Source organism: Vipera ursinii (genome assembly GCF_947247035.1).
Source record: "Vipera ursinii genome assembly, chromosome: 1".
NCBI classification, from domain to species: domain Eukaryota; kingdom Metazoa; phylum Chordata; class Lepidosauria; order Squamata; family Viperidae; genus Vipera; species Vipera ursinii.
Window position 1 is genome coordinate 304,621,961 of NC_139512.1, and position 22,012 is coordinate 304,643,972.

Here is a 22,012-nt window from a genome sequence, read left to right on the forward strand (position 1 = left end):
GCTCCAGGATTTATGAAAGATGTGGTGCAATGGTTCTAAGATAGCATCTGCCAGATTGTTCAGAACTCTGGGATGTAATCTATCGGGTCCCAGTGATTTATACTCATCGAGGTCAGTTAGGAGTTCTCTTACCATTTTCTTGCTTATTTTAATTTTTGTTTCTAGTATGTCTTTTGCAGTGGTTTTTTTGGTATGCTGGGCTATGGTTTCTTTTTGTGTGAAGACTGATGCAAATTATGTGTTAAGTAGCTCTGCTTTCTCCCTGATGCTTATAATTTCCTTGCTATCTTCTCTCTTTAGTGGGCCTACAGTTTCCTTGACTTTTTTTTGTTAATATGTTGGAAGAAACTTTTTTTTATTGTCCTTGATTTCTGTTGCAAGTCTTTGATCATTCTGGTCCTTTGCTTTCCTGTCTTCTTTGTCTTCTGCTGATAATTGGCCTTGGTTATGTGCCCCTCTTTTCATTTTTTGTGTTTATCCTTTTTGTCTTTTAGTTTGTTAGAGAGATCTTTGTGCAGCCATGCTGGTTTCTTCTTGGATTTCTTGTTTTTCTTCCTCAGTGGTATTGTGCTGGTCTGGGCTTTTGCAATTGCATTTTTTAGGGTTTCCCATACTTCTTGGGTTGTTTTCCCCTTTAGGATTTTCATCCATGGGATCTTTCCCAGGTTCTCTCTGAGTTTGTTAAAGTCAGCTGTTTTGAAGTTTAGGATGTTGGTTGGATTTTTTTCAATTGCTAGTGTTTGTCTTGTATTAAATTCTAGTATGACGTGGTCGCTTTCACCCAAGGTTCACCCAACTTTAACATCAATTCCAAATGGAAAGCCAAATGGGCTGCTGAATGCCCAGACATAGGAAGTTATATATGTAAATGACCCCGCAAAAAGGTGCCATAACTTGAACTATCATGACAGCAATGGACAATCCTGAGTAGGATTCACACCTCACATGGCGTCTGCTGGGACTCATTCTATAAATAAGGCATATTATCCTCCCAAAATAAAAGTTGCCAGGAGGAAGTTATTAACTCCATCATCCCTCTACCGCAGACAGCCTCTTAAGTAACCACAAGAGGTCAAACACAAAGACAATCTGACGAGTCTAGTAGTCCTTTAACGCAAAAACTCAAGGAGGGACTGAAAATGGACCCCGATTCAGGGACAATAGATCACTATTAACCTATTGAGATGGACTAGCCTGGAAGGGGTCTAAGCTGTACCTTCTGATTTCCCTCAGAATTCAAGCCCTTCAATGCAGTTACGATGCAAAGCAAGCCAGTCATTTTGTTTTCTAAAAATGTTGCATTTGGTGCAACGGCAATTTTGGTAGCCAGGAATGAAAAAAGACATTGAAAGCTATAGAAAGAGCTGTGCTACCTGTGCAGCTATGAAAAAAACGCCCTGGTAAACCTCCTGGTTTGTTGCAGCAGATGGCAGATCCTTCCCAGCCTTGGGAGGAGATAGCCATGGATTTTATTATGGAATTGCCTGAAAGCAGGGGGAACACAGTAATCTGGACTGTCATTGACCTTTTTTCAAAGCAAGCTCATTTCATCACTTGTTTGGGACTTCCGTCTGCCCAAAAACTAGCCAAGTTATTTTTGAAACATGTCTATCAACTTTATGGACCACCAAAAAGTATTATATTGGACAGGGGGTTCAATTTACTGCAAGGTCCTGGAGGGAGTTTGTAAAACTGATTGGGTCCACCCAGCGACTTTCATCTGCTTTTCATCTGAGTACAAATGGAATGGATTGGCAGAACATATGAACGCAATGGTAGAACAATACTTCAGATGCTATATTAACTACTAACAGACTAACTGGGTGGACCTCCTACCTTTCACTGAAGTAGCATATAACAATACAGTACATAGTAGCACTGGATTTAATCCATTCAAAATAGTCACTGGTCAAGAGTTTATTCCTATGCCCGAATACCCTCAGGAGCCTCCCACTTCACAGACCCGAAATCAAAGAGTGACCTCCTTGCAGAATGTTTGGGCAAATGTAAAAAAAGCTTTAGCCTAAGCTGCTAAGACTTATAAAGAGCAAGCCGATAAGAAGTAATATCTCCAGAGACCATTTCATGTAGGGGAGAAGGTATATTTCTCTACTGAATACCTAAGACTAAAATTATGTAGCAAAAAATTGGAACCTAAGTTTCTTGGTCCTTTCCCTATAGTTAGAATCATAAATCCTGTCACAGTTGAATTAAAGCTCCCACAACTTTTAGGGAAAGTTCCCCCCATTTTCCACTGTAGTTTGTTAAAGCCAGTCACAGAGTCATTCTTGAGACCAATCCCCAAGAAGGCACCTGGTCCCATTCTAATAGAGGGAGTAACCCACTATGAGATAAAATACATTCTTGACTCTAGATTGTATAAAGGAAAATTACAATATTTAGTGCAGTGGAGAGGTTACCCCTTGTCAGAAGCTACCTGGGTGAGAAGCACAGATGTGAAGGCAGACAGGTTAATACAAAGGTTTTGTGATAAGCATCCCCAGAAACCCAGCGGGGATCCCTAACTTGTATTTTTGTTTCCTCTGCAGGAATTACTTTCTCCTTAGGGGGATCCAACTGTCAACTCTACAACAAACTTGGCTGCAGCCATGTTGCTCGTTATAGGTTGCCATAGGAAAGGGAGGGTGTGTGGAGTGTCTTTGCTAGTCTTTGGTGTGTCCTGTGGAAACCAAGGTCATTCTATTGGTTATATTAAGGGGTTGGGCATTTTGTTAGAAAGCCCGCCAAACTATTCTATTGGGGAATGTAGCTGATTGCATAGTGCTGGGGTGGGAAGTTTAACTTTGCAATAGTGTATCTCTTTGGAGGAAATTTCAGACTTGGTTTCACTTTTGACTGTGCCAATATTTTGTATTGAATAAACATGTTCTTTCAGGAAGTCTTTAGCCTTGGAGTTCTAGTTTATTTGCTCTATCTACCAGAATCATGACACCAGGAAGATAAATTCCTTTAGGGTTTCAATGGTCTCATTATCAATCTGAACTCTGACCTGTGGGGTTTTTTTGCATTTGTCATTATCTTTGTTTTCTTAATGTTAAGGTGCAGTCCAATTTTTTTACTTTCATCTTTGACTCTCAGGATTAGCCATTCCAGATCCCCCTTGCTTTCCATGAGCATTGTTGTATCATCTGTATATTGGAGGTTGTTGGATAGTCCTACTACTGATTTTAATCCCAATGGTACATTCCTCCAAATGTGCATTTCTCATAACTATTTCTGTGTATATGTTGAATAGTATAGGTGACAGGATGCAACTGTCAACGCTGCTAACATGAGATGTTCTTGCTTTGACAACAGACGGAAATGCAGCCATTTTTCTCTATTGCTTTTAGAGTTAGTTGATGTGGGAGGGGGAACGTGGATGAGAGTCCAGCTAGTCATAACAATGATAACTCAGGGTCATTGGGCCCAAAGTTGATAGAGTTTTGGCAGGCTGGACAGCTGGGGAGAAAGCCCATGCTTCAAGCTAATTGGGGAATGTGATTTATGACTGTTTATTGGAGGAGGGAATTGTGCTTTGTTACTTTGTATCCAGGGGGGAAATTTGGTTTTTGGTTTCGACTATGTAGTGCCGATACTCCGTTTCTCAAATAAAAGATTCTTTAAGGTAAACAATGCCTCAAGGTTCTTTTGAAGAGTTTCATCTGTCGAAACCATGACAGCAACTTTGCCAAATGCCTTTTCCAATTGTGAACCATTTCATGTCTCCATATTCTGTTCTTACAGTGGCTGCCTGATCAGAGTACAATGACTGAATAGCTAGATATGGTATGGTGATATTCCCATTTCTTTGAGGCAGTTTCAGAATTTGTCATGGTCAGCACACTTGAAGGCTTTTGTGTGGTCAATGAAGCACATGTAGAGGTTTTTTGGTATGCCTTTGCTTTTTCCATAATCCAAAGTAGATTGGCAGTATGATCATGTATTCCTCTTCCTTTCCAAAATCCTGCTTGCACATCAAGCAGTTCTCTGTTAAGGGTTGGATTATCTTGCTGGATTATCTTCAAGAGAATTTTACTCACATGTGTATCAAGGCTATGGTTCGGTGGTTGGAACAGTGTTTCATATCATCTTTCTTTGGTACTGGGATAAATAATGACCTTTTCCATTCTTTTTGCCACTGATCAGACTTCCATACACTTTGGTAAAGTGCTATAAGTGTTTTTGTTGGCAGTGGTCTCAGCAACACTGCAGGAATTCCATCAACTCTTAGGGCTTTGCACTTTGGCAACTGGTTGAGTGCCCACACTCCTCCTCCTCCAGGTTATCTGGTTCCATTTCTTTAGGTCAGCTTCTCCTGTTACGCCTTGGTCTTGTTTTTCATTTCTGTAAAGTTGGTCTGCATATTCCCACCATCTTTTTCTGATTGCTTGTTGGTCATGCAATTTCTGCCCATCACATCATCTGCCCATAGCCTTTCTTACAATAAAGGGGTTTCTGAACTTCTTCACATAAGTGAAACCCTCTCTTGGTTTCTTTCAATTTCTTACATTGCTCAGGCCAGTACTTTTCTTCATCTTTTCTTGCCTCTCTCTGGAACTTTGTATTTAGTCTTTGATTTCTTTCCTGTCACCAATGGCTTTTGCTTTCCTTCTCTCCTCTGCAGTCTCTATAATTTAATAATTTTGATTTCTATACCGCCCTTCTCCTGAAGGACTCAGGGCGGTGAACAGGGCGATACACAATAAAAATATTATACAAAAATTAAAAAGCCATTAAACATTATGCCCTTAAAATTAATACATATTACAATTAAAACTATTTATAAAACCCAACCCCATCCCATCAGACCAGGCCAGCTTGTTCGAAAAAGAAAGTTTTGAGATCGCGCCGGAAGGAGCGAAGGTCGGGGGCCATCCGGAGCTCAACCGGTAAGCTGTTCCAAAGGTCTGGCGCGCCCACAGAGAACGCTCTCCCCCTGGGGGTCACCAATCGGCATTCTTTGATCGGTGGCACCCTGAGGAGGCCCTCTCTGTGGGAGCGCACTGGACAGAGGGAAGTTGACGCCGGCCGCAGGTGTTGCCGTAGGTAATCCGGACCCATGCCATGAAGGGCTTTGTAAGTCATCACTAACACCTTGAACCTCACCCGGAGAGCAACCGGTAGCCAATGCAGCTCGCGGAGCAAAGGTGTAACATGGTAGTATCGGGAAACTCCCAAGACAACTCGCGCGGCTGCATTCTGCACCAGCTGGAGTCTCCGGGTGGACCTCAAGGGCAGCCCCATGTAGAGAGCATTACAGTAGTCTAGACGAGAGGTCACGAGCGCATGAGTGACTGTGCGCAAGGCATCCCGGTCTAGATAGGGCCGCAACTGGCGCACCAGGCGAACCTGGGCAAAGGCCCCCCTAGTCACAGCTCCAATATGCTCTTCCAAAGAGAGCTGTGAATCTAGAAGGACCCCCAAGTTGCGGGCCCTATCTACGGGGGGTAATAGCTCACCCCCCATGGCCAATGATGGAATAATCGGAATTTCCCAGGATGCCGGCACGAACAGCCACTCAGTCTTGTCAGGGTTGAGTCGAAGCCTGTTCCTCCCCATCCAGACCCGGACCGCCTCCAGGCAGCGGGACATCACGTCGAGGGCATTGCTGGGGTGGTTTGGGGTAGAAATAAAAAGTTGGGTATCATCAGCATATTGGTGATACCCAACTCCAAAACCACGAATGATCTCACCCAGCGGCTTCATATAGATGTTGAACAGGAGAGGCGAGAGAACCGATCCCTGAGGAACTCCACAAATGAGAGGTCTCAAGGTCGATCTCTGCCCCCCTGCCAACACCGACTGCGAACGTCCCAGAAGGTAAGAGGAGAACCACTGGAGAACTGTGCCTCCCACTCCTAACCCTCTGAGACGCCGCAGCAGGATACCATGGTCGATGGTATCAAAAGCCGCTGAGAGGTCTAAAAGGACTAGGACAGAGGAGCAACCTCTGTCCCGAGCCCGCCAGAGATCATTCACCAGCGCGACCAATGCCGTCTCCGTGCTGTACCCGGGCCTGAAACCCGATTGGTACGGGTCTAGGTAGTCAGCTTCATCCAAGAACAAAGGGAGCTGCTGCGCCACCACGCTCTCAACAACCTTCGCCAAAAAGCGAAGGTTGGAGACTGGACGATAGTTGTTTAAAATTGCTGGGTCCAAGGCAGGCTTCTTGAGGAGGGGTCTCACCACCGCCTCCTTCAAGGCGGAGGGAAAACTACCCTGACTCAAAGAGGCAGTAATCACTGCCTGGAGCCAGCCTCGTGTCCCATCCCAAGCTGCATAAGTCAGCCAGGATGGGCACGGGTCCAACAAACACGTGGTGGAGCTCAGCTTCCCCATGATCTTGTCCACTTCTTCAGGAGTCACAGGATCGAACTCTTCCCAGATTAAATCGACAAGGCCACCCGTATCCTCTTCGTCAGACTCTGCCCAGTCGGAGTCCAAACCGGTCCGGATCCGAGCGATTTTGTCCGACAGAAATCGGCTAAATTCCTCGGCTCGACCCTGCAAGGGTTCCTCCCTCACCTCCTGATTAAGAAGAGAGCGAGTTACCCTAAACAGGGCGGCCGGGCGATTATCTGCGGACGCGATGAGGGTGGCAAAGTGGTTAGACCTAGCCACCCTCAACGCTGCGAGATAAGTTCTCGTAAACAACCTTAGTCGTAACCGGTCGGATTCGGATCGGCTGGACCTCCAACAGCTCTCTAGGCCCCGTCTCCGACGCTTCATCTCACGGAGCTCCATGGAGAACCATGGGGCCCATTGGGATCTGCGTCGGGTCAAGGGCCGCATGGGTACAACTTGGTCGAGTGCCTCTGTGGCTGCCCTTTCCCAGGCTTCCACTAAGGCATCGACCGAGCTGTGAGCAAAGGAGGCAGGTGGGGGCCCAAGTGCCGTTTGGAACCACTCAGGGTCCATAAGGCGCCTAGGGCGGAACCATCTTGTTGGCTCAGCAACCACACGACAGGGAGTGGCAAAACGGAAGACCATCCGCAGGAGATGATGATCGGTCCATGAGAGGGGTGAATTAATTGGGGAAGCTATAGTAGCTTCTGAGATCCATCTGGCCAATTTCATTGGTTTCTTGTATGTAATATATTCTTGGGCTACTTTAGTGGTGGTTATTTTTATTTCTTCCCATAGCTCATCTGCGTGCCTTTCTGTGGTACTGAGCAGTTCAAATTTATTCTTATCTTCAACTGCATATACTGGGGGAATCTTCTGAAAGTCAAATTTCTGAATCATGGGTGACACTGCAGCATCTGAACTTTACTGTGGCGCCTAACAATTCATGGTCTGACCCATAATCTCCACCAGGGAAAGTTTTCATGGTGAGGATAGAACTTCTCTACATTTTTTTGGCATAATATATAATCAATTTGGATTAGATGTTCTCCATTTGGTGAAGTCCAAGTCTATAGTCACTACTTGGGCTGTAATAATGTATTTATTATTCTTAGCTGTTGTTTATGGCATAGCCAAATTAAATGTTCTCCTGTCTCATTTTGTTCACCAAGGCCAAACTTGCCTGTGATTCCTGTTGCTTACATTTCTCCCACTTTTGCATTGAAACCTCCAATAATAAAGATAATGTCTTTCTCTAGTGTTTGTTTCAGAGTTTCCTGAATTTCAGTGTAGAATTCTTTGATGTTCTCTATTGCTGAGTCTGCAAGTGGGAGCATAAAACTGCACAATTGTCATGTTGCAAGGTTTTTCATCAATACATGTTGCCATTATCCTATCACTGACTGTTTGAAAACTTTCTGTGGTTCTGCCCACTTTTTTATGCATTATGAAACCCACTTTTCTTCTGATGGTATCATTGCGAGTAGTATATGATGTGACCATCAGAGTTGAAGAAGCCACAGCCAGTCCAATGAACTTCACTGATAGTATATCACTGTTAAACCTACTCATTTAATTCTTAACAATGTTCAACTTTCCTAGATTTAAGCCATTGATGATCCATATTCCTAATTTGAAGATCTTTGAACAGCACAGAGATTTTTTTCCACTAGTAGTGTCAATGGTTGTGGGGGGGACATTTAGTATTCATCCACATCATGGATATTCCTGTTACTATGATAATTTCTTTGCTCTTTCCCTGTAGCTTTATTGGTACCTCTCATCCAGCAGGACTCACTTTTCAGTAGCATATCTTCCACATCTTTAAGTTGATCCATAAAGTTTCTTGGAAGGGGAAACTGGAGTAGGTCACCAGCTCTTTTTCCAGGCCAGAGCTATGTTGGCCAGTATAATAGGGTTATACTGTTCACCCATCCCCTCCTCCATGATGAGGTATGTTTGGATTTTGGGTGTGTGTGAGAGACCAAACATAATAATAATAATTGTATGCTGCTCGATTGCCAACTACTGTGGGCAGCTCACTGGAATCAAAAATAGGAAATACAATAAAATCAGTATAAGATAAAAAGATGGCAAGTGCAATAGCCCAGATGGTTTATTCTCACTTTATTGTGAGAAAAAAGGGGAGTGGACATATGTACTTGGACTGCACATATGTCCCATTCTTATCATGAACAGTGGAAAAATAGTGAAAATTGAAGGTTATGAAGATGCCCTATAGAAATAATATCAAGAGTCTGGATGAAGAAGATCATTACAAAACTTGAGCATCCTTCAGGCAACATCAAGCACACTGAATTTAAAAAGAAGGTTAGTAGTGAAAACATCAGTAGAGTGAAAGCAACCTTAAAATCCAAATTCCAATTCTAGTCATTAGATATAAAGCTGGAATAGCGAACTAACTAGTTTCTACTGAATTTTCTTTTAGATTAGGATAAATGAAATTAACATTAGTTAAAGTAGGGGAAAATGGAAACTTCTATGGCAATACTGTATTAAAATAACAGTTTAAGAGGAATCCAAGCTGTTGTTGTTGTTGAACAAAGAGAAGTGAGGGCCATGAATAAAAGTAGAAGTATCTCTAAATAGATGACAAAATGCTCTAAGCCACAGGTGTCAAACTTGATCATGTCACGTGATATATTGCAACATTTTTTGCCTTTGGGGAGCTGGGGTGGGCGTGGCCTCATGTGATGCATCCGGCCCATGGGCCATCAGTTTGACACCCCTGCTCTAAGCAATTCTGTTGTTGTGGCAGCAAAAGAAATAGGAAGCACAGTGAAAACCATTCCTTTTATACATGTACAAAGAGGATGGGAATGTTTCACACCAAAAAACTCAGCTCTACAACATCTTCTGAATCGGTATCTATGCAGGTGCAGAATTCATTTAAGTGAAACACAGAGATCATTGAAAAGAACTTATAAACTATTTAGGATAATTTAGGACTCTTGGATAATTCTAAAACCAAACTCTTTCCATCACTATTTCTTTCTCCACTCAGGCTGAAACACTTTTAAGTACAATGGTGAAAGAAAATGTCATTTAGAGCTACGGTGTGATTAATATTCAATACATAAACCCTGAGAGATAATATATTATTCCAGCTAATGAAGATGATGTTATCTTCAGCAAAGGAAGTATTTATATTAAAATAATATGGATTACTTAGATGGATATACATTTTCTATTACTTAACAAATTATGTAAATATGATGGCATTTGATAAACACATCTATTTTACCAGGGCTAAACTTCTTTGTTTTTCAGCTAATTTACTAAGCGCACGATTCAGTAATTCCTCTGCTTCTGCTACCTTTGCTTGTTTTGGATCTACAAACTAAAAAAAACAAGATATATTTACAATTCAATATGAAACTGATAAGAGTTAATACTTTAGAGAAAGGTGAAATATATGTCACAAATGTCTTGATATAGATACATTTAGTATTTATATATGACAAAGTAACAATCATTATATTGATATTACTGACTGCACTTGAGGGATTTTACTGAAAGCAGCATCTCTATGAGAACTTTTTTCCAGTGTTCATTTTAATTTTCTACCATGCTTATTTATATTGTGACATCTTTTTATTGCATGTTCTCCTGTCCTGACCACTAGCTAGTGATGCACCCTGCAAAAATTCATAATCTTATGATATGAAAAATGAGCAAATTGATCATAACTCTCTGAGACAGTTCTGTGCTGAACATCAATTGTAATTTGGCTGCTTATATTTCTCTGCAAATTTGTAATATAATTATAATGTGTTAATACAATTTCTGGCACAGGATTTCACTATTCATGAGTCTTAGTGAAAGCACATGTTTTGGGGTGGCTTTGAATAGCAAATGTATATCATCTGTCATGTGGTAGGAAGCTTAATTGTTTCACATTGCTCATAATATAATGAGTGTTTCTCATCTCTGTGTAGCAATATTCTGATTCCTCTGAATTAGAAGAATGTGAATGATATTAAAAGTCTGTCTAGGTTTTACTCATCTGCACAGACCATCCAGAGTGGTTTCATCTGGCCAATGCTCAACTATTCCTATTGGACATGGAAGCCAAGACTAATTCAGAACAATTCATGTCATTTTTGATTATGGAATAGGGGCCAAGGGTAAAGCTGTCCTATTTCAGAAATCCTTCTCCATTCCCACAAATCTGAAGTTTTACTTCATTTACCAACTTGCCCCAGAGGAAAGACTTTTATAACCTAGTGTCAGTCCTAGAAGGTAGACCAAACTAAGAAACAGACATTGTGTAAACCTAAAGCTACTTTTATTAGAATAGCTATGTTAACAGAATCTTGCAAGTCTGAATGTGATTCCCTTCCTCTTGTATAATTTATCTGATTATTGCCTTGCTAATGAAACTTCCCTTGATCCTTTAAGGTCATCCTCTCTTCATTTATTTATCAAATTTCTACACCACTCATATTATCTGAGTAACTTTATATTCTCTATATCTAGGTCCCAATGAGTTAGGAAGGATAGACCAGTTTTCCTCCCTTAAACTTAGGAAAATTTATAAGGATTTTTTAAAGGATGACGATTGCTCTAGAAATGACCTTGGAATGGCAAGCTGGTAGGTAGGTACTCTTTAAGGTTGAGCTTCAAAAAGGAAGAGATTGAGTTTTTTCCCCTGAGGTTAAATGACCTCTCAGTCTTGGAAACTCTTCCATAACCTTTCTTTCCATTTTCCTCCTGCAATCCTCCTCATAACAATCCTGCAAGGACATGATAAAAGCAAAGGGAAAATGCCCTTGAAAACTAGGGGGAAGAAATCCAGACAGGAGATGGAAATTTCCAAGAAGAGATTCCATATAATTATTTTAAGGGAGGAATCAAGATCAACTCTTGAATCACTATCTGTTCTGCCTTCTCTGCAATCTTGAAGCGATGCCAGAGATCCCTTTTCCACAAGGATCCCCGTACAAGAGAAGAACATACAGAGAGTACTTAACTTACAACCAGTCACTTAATGACTGTTTGAAGTTATGACAAACTTGCAAAAAGCATTAATGATCTGATTTTGAAGTGACAACGATCACACACACACAACATGGTCATGTGATTGCAGTTTGGGTGCTTGACAGCCAACTCACCTTTACAACTGTTTGCAGCATCCTGCAGTCACATGACATATTTTGCCAGTTTTTCAATGCTTATTTTTGACTTACAACTATAATTCTGGTCATAAATCAAGGACTACCTGTATTGATATTAACAACTCAACACTTTTAATAGTTGCAGTAACATACAACTGAAACCAAGTTTTGAGGCTGACATGTTTGAATCTCTTGGAACAGGAGAAAAGTTACTTTTAATACTATATTCTTAATGAAGAGATAAGTTGACCCATAGAAGGTTACTTTAAACTATCTTCTGGTGATCAGAAATGGAGACTATAAGAAAAACAATTCAAATAGTTGGTTAATAAAATACTAAATTAGGTTTGCTCTATATTTCAGGCCTGCTTCCAGGCCTTCCTTCACTGAGCTACCTGAATCCAGGTACATTTCTACATTTATTTTATGGTAGAAAATTAAAATAGCAGGAAAATAAATGGAAAATAAAAAGGCAATTGAAATTGTTTTACCTCTGGCAATTCTGAATAAAATGCCTTTGCAGAAATCAGCAACTTATTCCAGAATTAGGTAGAATTTTTCCCTTATAAATACAATCTGTCAAATATGACAGATTGTTTTAAAAACTATTGAAAATAACCTATGTAAATATACCCTTTTGACAATGTGATAGTGATCCAGAGCTAAAATCCACTGGCATATGGAGCAACATGCAACAGACACAAGTCCCACTTTCACTGGAATGAAATCAGGAGACCTCACATATTTTTTTAACTGCAGAAAAACCTAAAATGAATATAAAATAATTAATTATAAATAAATAATTAATAAAATGGCACGTGTAACAGATAAATATACAATTCTTCCATATCTTCAATCAATAACTAATATCTATTTATTTGGTTTTTTAAAAATAACTCCATTGCACTGAATATATCAAGAAAAGGAAATTATAAACTGTACAACATAAAAGAAAATAATATATCTCCAAACAACAACAAAAGAAAAAGGGAATAGAAGCAAAAAAAGACTATGAATAATATTTCAATAAAGATTAAAGTCACAAAAACAAAATATTGCTTTATTTTTCAATATTCTAATTAATAAAAGTGAAATATTTTACTATCCATTTAAAAGCTATCAGAGATATTTCATTAGATATGAATTATATATATACAAATATGTACTATCTGTTTCCAGATAGAATTCCACCACTGAGGCCTTTGTCTCAAACTCCGACCAACTGAATCTCTACATGATGGAAATGAAAAACCGCTGTCCTCTGATAAATAACACAGCAAAAAACAATGTTAAGGGATGAGGAGTCAGTTCTTTAAAATTAAATAAGGCTGTGAGAGACGAATGCAGAATTAGAGGAAATTTGAATTCAATGTATTATTCTCATCTGTTACATTCAGAAGATATCTTACAGTCTGATAAGAAAAAAAAATAGTTGGACTCTGGCAGCAATGAAACCCCAATCCAGACCCTGAGAATTGTGTTTCATTTTTAAAATCTCTTATTTGAAGATTTATGTATACAACAGCAAGAAAACACTAAATCTCCTTGCAAATGAATTCTTCATTTACCTTTTCTGGTAAATTATCTTTGTCAATTGTAATCAATTTTTTAAGGAATCCTGGATCTGAAAGTAGTAATTTTGCTGTTGCCCAGTTTGGTTTCTTTTGAAGAAGAATACAGACTGCATTCATAACAGTTAAAACAAGTGGAGGAGGATGAGTATATACTCTGAATTATACAGAAAAAGAGCACAAAATATATTACATTCAAAGTCATTCTTTTTTGCCAAAACAACCTGATTTACATTCAGTAATTAAGATACAATAATTTTAGTAATCAACATGAAAATACTTAACACTGCTAGACTGCCCAAGGAATGTAATGCATACTTCTGACCTTGGAGATTGCAATTTAATATACAAATGAGAAATAATATGAAATACTCCAAGAGCAGTCTTCTGTTGAGATGACTGATTTTTAGAGAATGTATTGCTTTGACTGTATCTTACTATTCCTGCTAACAGTTTCTTACTTTAGCAAGAATCAGGAAACATCAATGCAAACTGAATATGACTAAGGAATATTATGTTCACTGAATTAATGCCTTTTGATTGCAAGAAATCCTCAGCTTAGAAATCCTTGGAAATAAGTGATATATTTACCTAACTTCTGCAATGTGATTTTTGTCAAGTGCATCTAGAGCACTAAGGGCCTTCTCCAAAGATGGTATTACAGTGTTGAGCTCTTCTCTTACTTGCTACAAAAATGAAGAAAGGGTAGAGTTTCATTTTTTATTCACAGGATATACATGTACAAATGCTACTTTTGTATACAAATTTTTTAATACAAATACAAGCCTTTTTTATAGCAAAAATTAATCTCTTGCTGTCATTTGGAGATTCTCCAGATTTTTGCAGTCCAGACATAGTAGCCTTAGTTTCTCCTTTTTTGGTAGGAAAATTACATTTGATTGGAATAGTTGGCATACGTCTTATGAGGTAATCCAAAGAAGAAACTTTGAAAACTATGTACCTTAGCATACCCTTCCACAATTTTTGTTTCCGCAACCATAGTTTCTTCATCCTTTTTAACCAACGTTCGAACTTGCTCTACAACTAACGCATCTTTCTGAAGTTTGGCTACAAGTTCTTCTATTTCCTAATGAGAAAACAGTCAAATATTTTTATGGTAATCTCTGAAAAAATAATGAATCTAAAACTTTATCAACATAAATCCTGTAAATTACCTTCCAAGTCCATTTTTATAAAGATGCATATCAGATCAAAAGATCTTTATTTCAGCTCAATGTTTCAGCAATGGATGGCTACAAGATTTATTTGTTTATCTATTATTAAATGTCTTAACCACACACCTTCCTCATAGAAAATCTTGATATAATAAACTTTCTACTGTTTATCATTGGATCCTGTTTTATGCACATTGCCTATTGTGATGAATACAATAATGAATCTATCATTTACATGTATCTTAAAAAGTTATTAAATTAATCTCTATTGCTATGTTTTATGGCAATATATTTAGAAATTATTGTATGGGAATCAATAATTGTTTCTAATCAACGCTCTGCTCTTTTACTTTGCATTCATGTGGGAAATCCAAATGAGAAACTGAGACCGGCTAAAAAAAGGTTTGATCTAACCAGCATAGCTGTAGTTATTTCCTTTTCCTGACTTAAATAATTATACAAATATTTGACTATATGTAACTTGGTGGAGATTGAGTATAGAATTATTTTACGTGTTTCATTGGTTATTTTATTGTATCTTATATTTACGTAGATTACATATTAACTATATTTAACTCCATGTTTTACTTCTGTGGATATTATTCATTCTAGATCAGAAATGTCAAACTTGTGATGTCACATGACATTGCATGACATATCAGATCTTTTTCTCCATTGCCGGCAATGGGGTGGGCGCTGTTTCCTGGTGACGCATCCAGCCCGTGGGCCTGCAGTTTGACACCCCTGTTCTAGATTGCTTGGCAGAATCCAACTTTCTGAACTTATACTTGTGGCCACGAGAGGGAGCTCCTATCCTAAGGAATATTTATTTAGTCATTTCACTGCAATAATTTTACTGTTTCATACAGAAACCAATTGGATTTCTATTGTAGACAAAATTTTATTTTACACATTTGGCTTCATTTTAATTTTACTGAATTTCTGCATTTAGTTTATTTTTATAACTTTATTGAGTTTCAAAAACACAAAGATAAACAGACCAGAAAAAAAAGAAAAAGAATAAAGAAGAGAGAAGTGTGGAAAAAAACCCAAAAGGAAAAGTAAGAAAAATAATGACTTTCGACCTTCTTTGCAACATATATGAATTTAAAAAACAAACTCTTACTCTAAGTTAACATTATTTCTATTATCCCATATAATTTAAAACATCAAATCCCAAAATCAATATTTTATTTATTTCAGTTTCAAAATCCAAAAGTGGTTTCTAAGGAGAAATAAAATTAGTCTTTTCTTTAATCAAAGCTGTCAATTTCACCATCTCCACCAATTCCATCAGTTTCATTATCCATTCCTGTATTGTGGGTATTAGTAAAGGATTAATAAATCCTTCTATCTTTGTGCATGTGAAAGTTTAGTTGTCACATAAAAGCAAATTCCATAAGAAGTTTCTATTTGTTTGTCCATTAAACTCAAAAGAAAAACTTCTGGCTTCAATTCTACATTCACTTTTAAATTTTTCTGAATCAGAATGCATATTTAACCCCAATATTTTATAGCGTTGCATGTACACTAGAGATTAGAAAATATACCATCAATTTGATTACATTTCCAACAAATATTTGAAATTTCTTTGTACATTTTTGATAGCTTCTCTAGATATATCATTTATAAAAAATTTAATAAAAATACTAGATAGATAGATAGATAGATAGATAGATAGATAGATAGATAGATAGATAACCTTTATTATCATTTTTTACTGTGGGCACAATGGCACACATTAAAAATGAAATTTAGTTACTTGCTCTCAAAGTGTACACATATATAACACACATTTAAACTTACTATATACAACATATGTATAGACCTACACCCTTACATATAAGCAACATATAAATATTAATCACTGTCCATCTTGAATACACAATGGAAGGAGGAAGCTTTAGAGTTCACAAGTTTAATACTGTATGGAACAAAACATTGACTGAATCTAGATGTTCTGCTTCGGATACCATGAAGCCTCCTCTCAGAAGGTAACAACAACAACAAAAAACAGGTCATGAAGAGGATGTGTAGTGTCCCAGACAATCTTACGGACCCTGCTCAAACAACACTTATGTGCTGTGTCCTGGATGGAAGGGAGGGAACTGCCAATAATCTTTTCAGCCATCCTTACCACTCTCTGCACTGCCTTCCTGTCTGAAGCAGTGATGCTTCCAAACCAGACTGTGGTGCTATATAACAGGATGCTCTCGATCGTCCCTCTGTAGAAAGTGGTAAGGACAGGGGAAGGAAGATGTGCTTTTCTCATGTGACACAGAAAATGCAGGCACTGCTTGATCGCTTCACCAGCGTCTCACTGTTGAGAGACCAAGCCAGCCTACTTGTTAATAGCACACCCAGGAATTTGATGCTGGTAACCATCTCCACAGGTGAATCATTAATGCACAGAGGAGTGTGGCTGTGCCTGCCTTTTCTGAAAATGACAATGATCTCTTTGGTTCTCCCAATGTTTAAAACTAGGCTGTTTTCCTTACACCAGTTCACCAAACCCTCAACCTCCTTGTGGTAAACACCCTCATTGTCATCTTGAATAAGGCCCATTACTGTTGTATCATCTGCAAACTTCACAATATGGTTGATGGCAAACCTAGGACAACAGACATGGGTCAACAGGGTGAACAGCAGCAGACTTAGGACGCAGCCCTGAGGAGAACCTGTGTTCAAGAAAATGGTGTTAGAAATATTTGTTCCAACTCGCACATACTGGGGCCTGTTAGTAAGAAAATTAAGAATCCAGTTGCACAAAGGAGTGTTTAAGCCTAAAGGGCCCAGTTTGTCTACTAGCTACTGGGGAAAGATTGTGTTAAATGCTGAACTCAAGTCAACAAGCAATAAACGCACATGAGTATTTCTTTCTTCTAGGTACTCCAAGCTCAGATGGACAACAGAAGAAACAGCATCCTCTGTAGAGCAATTTGGTCAGTAAGCAAACTGAAGCGGGTCAAATGCTGGTGAGAGTCTAGATACAATAATGTCTTTATCAGCTTCTCAAAGCATTTCATAATGATAGATGTCAGTGCAACCAGACGGTAATCATTGAGGCCTGTAATTGTGGACTTTTTTTGGCACTGGCAAAATGATGGCCATCTTAAAACATGGTGGGACCACTGCCTGCTGCAATGAGACTGAAATTATCTGTGAATGCCAGTTCATTTGCGTATTCCCTAGGAACCTGCCCAGGGATATTATCTGGGCCAGCTGCCTTCCAAATGTTAACTTTCTGCAGTGTTTTCCAGGCAGAGGTGACATCGAAGCTAAGCACTTGCTCGTCAAGATGGGCACAGCTTTCCTAGCAGGAGTGCTATTTGATGCCTCAAATCTTCCAAAAAATGTATTCAGCTTGTTTAGGAAGTCTGTGTCATCTTTGCATCTCGATGGACCCACTGTATAATTTGTAATAGTCTGGCACATGCACAAAGCCAAATGTTGACTACAACTAAAGAATCAACAATGCAGAAGATAATGCAAGAAGTGGGACAACCAAATATGAAGACAGAGGATCTAATTGATCACCAAATACACCTGATAGAAAATCCAGAAAAGGAAGTGACAACATTGAAAATGGAAATGACTCTATACAAATCAGAAAAAAATTGAGAAAGTGGAACAGACTGAATTGAAGACAAATATATCAGAGCAAACATGGGGAATTGGAACAACAGGGAGACAATTTAATGAATACAAATGGGCTAGTCCTTCCAGAAAATTGGCAATTAAATAGTCTCCTTTAATTCAATCAGCATATGTAAGAATAGAGGGAGATCTATTTGATGATTTAAAGGCCTTGACAAGGAAGCCTAATTGGCAAAGGAAGAAAGCTAGAATAAGGTTGAAAAAACTGGGATTTTGACCCATTAAAGCGGATTTTATATTGCAAAGTAGAGGGTTAAAGGGGAATTTTGGTTATTAGATTTATAATATTTGGAAACTAGTTGAAAATAAGGATTTTATCAGCTTAATATTTAAAAATTGGACTTAAAAAGAAAAGAAAGTTAAATATTATGAATATGCTTGATTTATTGATCAACCCAGACAATATGTATAATGGTGTTGATTTATTAAAGGTGATATTCTGTTATTAAGTAGATGATTAAATATGATGGGAAATAGATAACTCTTAGGAAATAGAACAAGATTATATTCAAATAGATAAAATATGTATTTTGGATATTCTAACTTGTTATTAAGTGAGATAAGGGAACTTTTGGTTACCCAAAATCTGAAAATTATAAATATTAAAGGTTAAATTGGAATATTGATAAGAGATTAAAAATTGAGTAAAATCAATAACAGGATATGGATTGTTTATGAAGACTGAAGGTAATTAAGATATGTATAAGCCAAAAATCTATTGATAAATGTGATAATGATGTTTTTACTGAGTTGATATAATTAGAAATGAATTAACTTGAATATGAGACAGTAAATGTTAAGGGAAAAAGAGAAGAAATATTGTAACCTGAGATTTGCACTAAGATTCTGTTATTGAACTATTGTAACCCAGTTACCACATTGCTTTCTAAATATTCAAATGTAAAATTGGAAAATCAATAAAATATTATTAAAAAAGGATACAGACATCCTCTAAGACTATAATTTAATATAATTTCAACTATCCTCATATGATCGTATTGATCCAACTGTATATTATATCCAGTTTTTGTCATTGTTCATCCTCTGTTTCCATTGTCAGTAAAAGGTTTTAGACATTAGCCATAATATGACTATCATTTGTACACAACTCCTCATCAAATTTAATCATTTCATTTTCAAATTCATAATTCTTCTTATCAAGCTTAAATCTTTCTGTTAACATAAGGAAACCAATGGCTTGTAAAGCCTTTCAACTCTTAAGTTTTCTCTTGTTTTTAACTTAAATTCTCCTTGGGAAAAATTCAGCAGATCAGCATAAGTTAAACATTTTTGTTTAAATATCATTTCTCTCCTAAAAAGGAAGTGACAGTCTTGAGGTGACAATCATAAAGGGATTTTAGGAAACAAATTTGCTTTATAACTATTTGAAATTCTCATTATGGTAAGCCTAATAAAATGATTAATCTACATTAAACGTAACTTTATTATACTACAGACAGCCATGCCAATTAAATCTAAAATCATGTTCTTCAGTTACACTAACCACCTATTTCTCAAAGTCATCCCTCTTTCATCTACTCTAACAAGCTGAAAAATACAAATTTAAATCTGGTAATTCTAACCCCCTTCTTTCTTTACCATTCTGCATCAAGTTGTATTTCATTCTCAGTTTCTTGCCACGCCAACCAAATATGGAAATATGTTTGCTATTGCTTAAATGCTACATCAATTATCAATATAGGCATTGTCTACAGTAAAAATAAAATTCTAGGCAGAACATTCATCTTAATCACAAAAATTCTTCCCAACAATGACAGCTGCAGTTTTTGTCATTGAAACATGTCTTCAACTTCATTCTATATCTCAGCATGGGTCATTCACCTAGGTTAAGTTTAAATTTCTTGTCTAAGGTTTTATCAAGCTGTGGGGATGATAGAGCTGATAGCTCTATTCCAATTCTCCATCAAGCCCCAATTCACATATATGAATATGGTCAGTTGATTCATAAATTGGTTAAAAAACTTTGCATTATCCTCATATGAAACATGAAAACCAACAACTATCAATTTAGTCCTTTGCATTTCAAATTCACCTGAACATATATATTATTTTCATCATCAATATTTTTGATTTGATTTGTGAATTGATATACAAGACTACTCCATTAGTTTTTTTCAAACCTGCTGATTTAAACTCTTTACCCAAAATCTTACAAATCAATTACTTCACATCAGTTTTCTTATATGGATTTCTTATAAACAGATATCAAGTTTTAATTTACTCAAATAATGAAAGAAGTAAAAAATTACTCCCTTCTAGGATATCCCAACAAAGTTGAATCCTATATTCTATATTTTTTAAAAGTAAAAAAGTAAAAGTAATTTTCTCTTGCACAAAATCCTATTAGAAAACTCATTTAAGACAATTATATCAGTTTTGTCAATATTCAATGTTGCATCAAAGTGACATTGCAGAACTTGGTCTCTCATTCTTTTCTTCAGGAAATATACAAAATATTTCTTAAATGTGAATTTATCTGATACACATAGTCTAATTCTTCATCCATTCTCTCTGCTTCCTATATCAGCAAATCAGCTAATGTCTGAACAATTTTTTGGTATATTTTCAAAAGGGCTCTTCAGAATAGCCCTAAACCTCAAACAGCTCCCTGAATTCTAGCATAGCTAAATTATTCAACCATCTATTTATTTCCAAATTCCTGATTTCTGTCCTGTTTTTAAGAAGTCATCACTAACTTGTTTAATTTCGCTACATCCTTGAAAATGAGATAATCTCTGTCACTACACACAATGTAAAGTTAGATTACCTTCGAGCCCCTGCCTGTGCTAGTGAATTATGGGTGGTTTCAGTTTTTATGAATAATTCAGGCTGCAATGAATATTTGTTCTATAATCTCCTAGTCTGAAATATCAGTTGCAACATCTCCTCTCTCACAGAGAAAAACAAACCATTTGCAGCAAACTTTCATTTGAGTTTGCCACTTATAAACAGATATGGTTATTTTGAATGTGACTCTTCTCAAGGCCTCAACATTTTAAACTGTTTTAAATAGTGTTTTTAGTGTTCTGTGTGGTTATTCTTTTGACCACTCAGAGTTCCTTCTAGTAGATCAGAGGTCCCCAACCTTTTGGTCACCAGGGACCAGTTCCATGGCGAAAAGTTTTTCTGCAGACCAGCGAGTCTGTGGGTTTGTGTGCTGCCTGCATCCCATGGATGGGGCTTTGCTTGTTTGTGCGGCCCAATTGCTGGCATGCCCGGCCCGGTACCAGTCCACGGACTGGGGGTTGGGAACCCCTGTGGTAGATGGGCAGCTATATAAGTATCATAAACAAACAAACAAACAAATAAAATTTTAGTCTGTCTCCCAAGGAGGGGAAAAAGGGACGAATATTTTAGTTACATACTTCTACCCTGATAGCCAGGTTGTTGCACTATTAAAATTATTTTACATCTTTTATTTTTGGGATTTTTACCTTTTTATCATCAGAAAAGTAGCACAGATTGTGAGATCACTATCTTTCTTAAATTATGTGGCTAGGGAGAATTTGCCACGCAAGACAACTCTTAAATGATAGATGATAGCTGTAGGAATAGATAAGGTAATAAAATGCAACAGAGCAGAACCAGTATGTGAAGACCATGAGGCCCCTGGGAGAAGATGTTTGAGATTTCCAGCCTTCTACATTATGGAATTGGCTATTCCACTACATATATTATCATAAATGGATTCCAAATGTTATTTCTTTTACACCAGCTTAGGTTTCTTTAGTCTTTTTTTTTGTTCATCCAAAGTATCTAATGCACCACAAACTGAATTCACATAATAGTTATATTGCTGCAACTTTTACAAAACATACCCATGTCAATAACTTTTATAAATTCTAAAGTCTCAGGTAAGACCTGATAAGAAATTATTCAATATTTTAGGGGGTGGGAAGAACACTTATGAATTAAATATACCTTTGATTTTGACTCTATTTGAGGTCCAAGGACAAGCAATTCATCTTGCATATCTGCAATCTGTGAAGTTCCATCCAAGATTTTTGTCAGACCAGAATGATAACAAGCTCTAAAATAAAAAAAAGAGTTAAAATCTATTTATACCATAGGCCTGATAGTCACATAGTATATTCATTACATC

At 37.5% G+C, this 22,012-nt stretch overlaps 1 protein-coding gene across 1 annotated transcript in view; it reads right to left on the minus strand.

Annotated features, from left to right (window-relative positions):
• DNAH14 (dynein axonemal heavy chain 14) overlaps nt 1-22,012 on the minus strand; it is a gene marked incomplete at both ends in the record, with an annotated part of 211,297 nt that overhangs the window by 47,783 nt on the left and 141,502 nt on the right. The window contains 6 exons of the mRNA XM_083377402.1: nt 9,614-9,709; nt 12,120-12,251; nt 13,055-13,214; nt 13,649-13,743; nt 14,019-14,144; nt 21,832-21,940. Coding sequence (XP_083233528.1) covers nt 9,614-9,709; nt 12,120-12,251; nt 13,055-13,214; nt 13,649-13,743; nt 14,019-14,144; nt 21,832-21,940 — 718 coding nt within the window. The remainder of the gene's footprint in view (nt 1-9,613; nt 9,710-12,119; nt 12,252-13,054; nt 13,215-13,648; nt 13,744-14,018; nt 14,145-21,831; nt 21,941-22,012) is intronic.